The sequence below is a fragment of the Eimeria tenella genome, genomic scaffold, assembly GCF_000499545.2.
Source record: "Eimeria tenella Houghton genomic scaffold, Eth_scaff214, whole genome shotgun sequence".
Lineage (NCBI taxonomy): Eukaryota > Apicomplexa > Conoidasida > Eucoccidiorida > Eimeriidae > Eimeria > Eimeria tenella.
This window is the reverse complement of record NW_013541989.1, coordinates 1-4,356: the sequence shown is the minus strand read 5'-3', so window position 1 is coordinate 4,356 and position 4,356 is coordinate 1. Positions and strand designations below refer to the sequence as shown.

Sequence of the window (4,356 nt, the reverse complement as noted above, 5' to 3'; positions counted from 1 at the left end):
CTTGCTTCCTGGTGTGCCCAGACGGTTAGCTGCGTCTGTCTGTCGGCACAAATAAGATATTTTTGGATTTTAATTTAATTGATTTATTTATTTTATAATATTATTTGAATTATTTGGTTTATTTCTCCCCGTAGAGCCTCTGTTGCAGCTGTTCCAGCTGCCAGTACCCGCGGCAGCCTCGCGCCTCCAGCTGCTGCTGCTGCTACTGCTGCTCATTCTCCCGTGCTGCACCACCCCCTGCGGCTCCCTCCTCCCTCCCCTTTCCCGTCCGCCCCTTCGCCTCCCCCGCCGCTGCTGCTGCTGCTGCTGCTGCCGCTGCTGCTGCTGCTGCTGCTGCTGCTGCGATGTCGCTGTTTGCTGCTGTGCCCCTGGCGCCCCCAGACCCCATTCTAGGGCTTGCCCAGGCCTTCAAAGAAGACCAAAACCCTAAAAAGGTGGATTTGGGGGTTGGGGCCTACAGGACTGAAGATGGAAAACCCTACGTCTTCAAGTGAGGTCCCCGCTACTGCTGCTGCTGCTGCAGCTGCTGCTGCTGCTGCAGCTGCTGGTGCAGCAGCTGCCGGTGGTGAAGCAGCAGCGGCAGTGGCTGCTGCTGGTAAAACAGCAGCGGCAGTAGGTGCTGCTACTGAAGCAACAGCCACAGTAGCTGTGGCTGCTGAGGTAGAATTAGCTGTAGCTGCTGCTGCTGAAGCAGCAGCAGGTGTTGCAGCTGCAGCAGCGGAAACGGCATCAACAGCAGCTGCTGCAGCAGGTGTTATTGCAGCAGCAGCTGCTTTTGCAGTTGCTGCTGCAGCGGAAGTGCTGGCAGCAGCAGGAGTGGAGAAGGCCGCGGCTGCAGCTGCAAAACAAAGAATTGTGCTTTTTCCGCTCCACATTTAAATTGTTCTTTGGCCTTCTTTTGCTGCTGCTGCTGTTGCTGCTGCTGTTGCTGCTGCTGCTGCAGGCGCCTCCGGTCTATCTGTTTTATTTTTTATTCTTTCTTCTACTTTCAGACTCACATTAAATTTCTTTTTAAATTTTAATTTATGTGTTTTATTTTTACTTTTATTTTTGTACTCACATTTATTGCACATTTATCTGTATGGGTATATGTATCGAAGCCGGCGACATACAGGATTTAGGATTTAGGGTTTAGGGTTTAGGGTTTAGGGTTTAGGGTTTCTTTCTCAGGGCTGTGCGCATGGCGGAGGAGCAGATCATGAGCGACCCCACAGTCAACAAGGAGTATTTGCCCATAGACGGACTGCCAGAACTCAAAGAGGCAAGCAGCAGCAGCAGCAGCAGCAGCAACAGTTGCAACTCCAGCAGCAGCAGTACTAGCAGCAGCAGCAGTAGCTGCAGCAGCAGTAGTCGTAGAAGCAGCGGCAGTTGCAGTAGTGGCAGGAGCAGCCGAAGCAGCGACAGCAGCAGCAGCAGCTGCTGCTGCAGCAGCTGCTGCTGCTGCAGCAGCTGCTGCTGCTGCTGCTGCAGCTAACATGGCTTTATTGTGCTTGTGCATGCAGATCTGGGCCCATCCATTTTGTTTCTTTTGTGTATCTCCTTTGTCCCTTTTTGCTTCTTTTTTATTTCTTTTGTCTTTGTTTACTTCTTTTTATTGTTTCAATTTCTTTTAATTTCATTTATTTTAATTTTTGTTTTTGCAGCTGACGCAAAAGCTGCTGTTCGGCGAAGATCTTGCTGCTGCAGCAGCAGGAAGAATTGTTTCTCTCCAAACCCTTTCGGGGACAGGAGCTTTGAGGCTCGCGGGAGAATTCATTCGTCACTTCGTGCCGACTGCTCGCGTGCGCGAGGTTTAGGGTTTAGGGTTTAGGGTCTAGGGTTTAGGGTTTAGGTGGGGGGTTCAGGTTTGGGGTTTGGGGTTTAGGGTTCAGGGTTTAGGGTTTAGGGTTGTGAGTTCGGCGTTGAGGGCTGAGGACACAGGGTTCAGGGTTTAGTGTTTAGGGTTTAGGGTTTCGGGTTTAGGGTTTAGGGTTTAGGGTTTGGGGTTTGCTTCGCAGTACGTGTACCTGAGCAAACCCACCTGGTCAAACCACCACAATGTCTTCGGGCCTGGCGCGGGTCTCACGATTCGCGAGTACCCTTATTGGGATCCGGTGCGGCTAGGGTTTAGGGTTTAGGGTTTAGGGTTTAGGGTTTAGGGTTTGGCGTTTAGGGTTAGGGTCTACGGCTTTTCTTCGGTGTGGTTGTTTGGAATTATTTCTGGAAAGTGGCTTTTGGGTGCGTCGGCTGATGGATTTGCTTCGGTGCCTTAAGGGTTTAGGGTTTAGGGTTTAGGGTTTAGGGTTTAGGGTTTGCTATCACAGGTTACGAGAGGCGTTGATTTTGAGGGCATGATCAAAACCCTTGAAGAGGCCCCTGAAAATTCGGTTGTTGTTTTGCATGTCTGCGCACACAACCCGACTGGTAAACCGTAAACCCTAAACCCTCGGATGTTACAATCCCAGATCTTCTCAAAGCAGCTTTGGAATTGGATGATCCGCTTTTTTGTCAAGACTGTGCTGCTGCTGCTTGTGCTGCTGTTGCTGCTGCTGCTGCTGCTCTGCTTGTGGGTAATTCTACTGGATGCTGCTACTGGTGCTCGTGCTGCTGCTGCAGCTGGTGTTACTGTGTGCTCTGTTCTTGCTGCTGTCAGGACTGTATGCTGCTGTTGCTGCTGTTGCTGCTGCTGCTGCTGCTGGTAATATGGGCAGTTTAATTCTCTGGCTCCAGCATGTGTCTTCCGTTACCTGATCCTCTGCGTGTCTCTCCTCCCTTTCCCACGCCCCCCAACCTGCTGCTGCTGCTGCTGCTGCTGCTGCTGCTGGTGCAGGGATGGACCTGAGCCATGACCAGTGGTCACGGGTGGCCGGCGTGTGCGGCTCGCGGAAGCTGCTGGCCGTGCTGGACTGCGCGTACCAGGGCTTTGGGTCTGGGGAGTTGGAAAAGGATGTTTTTGGAGTTCGGCTGTTTTGCAAAAGTGTGAAACTTCCCTTTTTCGTGGCCCAGTCCTTCGCCAAAAACTTGGGGCTTTACGGCGAACGCGCAGGCGCGCTGCATGCAGTCTGCGGGGGGCCCCTCGAGGGGCCCCCCGTGCTGTCGCAGCTGAAGGCGTTGGCCCGCAGGGCCTACAGCAGCCCGCCGCTGCACGGGGCCCTCGTGCTGGCGAGGGTACTGGGGGGGGGCCCCCTGCGGACTCAGTGGGAAAAAGAACTCAGTGCCATTTCCCAGAGAATAAAGAACATGAGGCAGCTCCTCAGGAACAAACTTGAAGGCAAACAAACCCCTGGAAACTGGAAACATATCACCCAACAAGTCGGCATGTTCTCCTTCACAGGACTCACCCGTAAACCCCAACCCTAAACCCTAAACCCTAAACCCTAACTACGCCTTACGCCCTAGAGCGCGCACCCTAGCGTTTAAGTTCTGAAGCCCCAACCCTAAGGCCTTTGTCTTGACACGTAAAGTCTAAACGCTAAACTCTAAAGCCTAAACCCTGAAGCCTAAACCCTAAAACCCAGAACCTAAACCCTAAACCCTAAAACCCTAAAGTCTAGAGCCTAAAGCTCGGGTGGCGCTCATAAATGTAGCGGTCTGTCGTAGGCCTGAAACCCTAAACCCTAGACTGCGCACGCAAACCCAACGATAAACGTTAAACCCGGAAGGGCCCTAAAGGGCCCCCGGAAACCCTAAACCCTAAACCCTCCGACAGGTTGGAGATAGAGAAACGGATGGAGATCAATAAGAAGATAAAGAAAATAGAGATGAACACTAAGCAGGAAGAAAAATAAATAAGAGAGACAAATAGAGAAGAGAAAAACGAAGACTAATCTGTCTTTTTCTGTTTCCATTTGTCTCTTTTTATTTTCTTTTATCTTTTTTTTGTGCAGCTGAGCAGTGCGAACTTTTAACAAGCAAGTGGCACATTTACCTTTTGAAGAATGGCCGCATCAGCATGGTGTGTCGGGACCTGGGGTTAGGGTTTAGGGTTTCAGGCGAGGGTTTAGGGTTTAGGGCTGGGGTCCAGGGCTAGGGTTTAGGGTTTGGTGTTAAGGATGAGGGTTTGGGGTTATGGGGAACAGCGTAGGGCTGTGGTTCAGGACTTAGGGCCAGCCCTTACGGCTTACACTTAGAGCTACGAGTCTACTGTTTAGGGTTTACGGTTTAGGGTTTAGGGTTTAGGCCTGAGTGTGCGCGCAGGCGGGCGTCAACCACAGCAACGTGGACTACATCGTGACGGCCATAGATGATGTCATAAGAGCAGCACCAGCTCCTTAAGTGTCTGCTGAGGGGCCTCTTAGTATTTCTTTTGGGCCTTTTGTTATCTCCTTTGTAGCCCCCAAGGGCCTCCGTTAGGGCCCCCTAGGGCCCACTTTGGGG

The 4,356-nt window shown here is 51.9% G+C and overlaps 1 protein-coding gene across 1 annotated transcript; it reads left to right on the top strand.

Annotated features, from left to right (window-relative positions):
* Positions 1-344: 344 nt before the first annotated feature.
* Positions 345-4,254, top strand: ETH_00020150 (aspartate aminotransferase, putative; the record flags this gene model as incomplete). Its single annotated transcript, XM_013374571.1, has 8 exons — positions 345-490; positions 1,171-1,261; positions 1,644-1,781; positions 1,998-2,093; positions 2,304-2,403; positions 2,810-3,322; positions 3,867-3,934; positions 4,177-4,254. The coding sequence occupies 8 exons, from the start codon at positions 345-347 to the stop codon at positions 4,252-4,254; spliced, it is 1,230 nt and encodes a 409-aa protein (XP_013230025.1).
* Between the last annotated feature and the right edge of the window lie 102 nt (positions 4,255-4,356).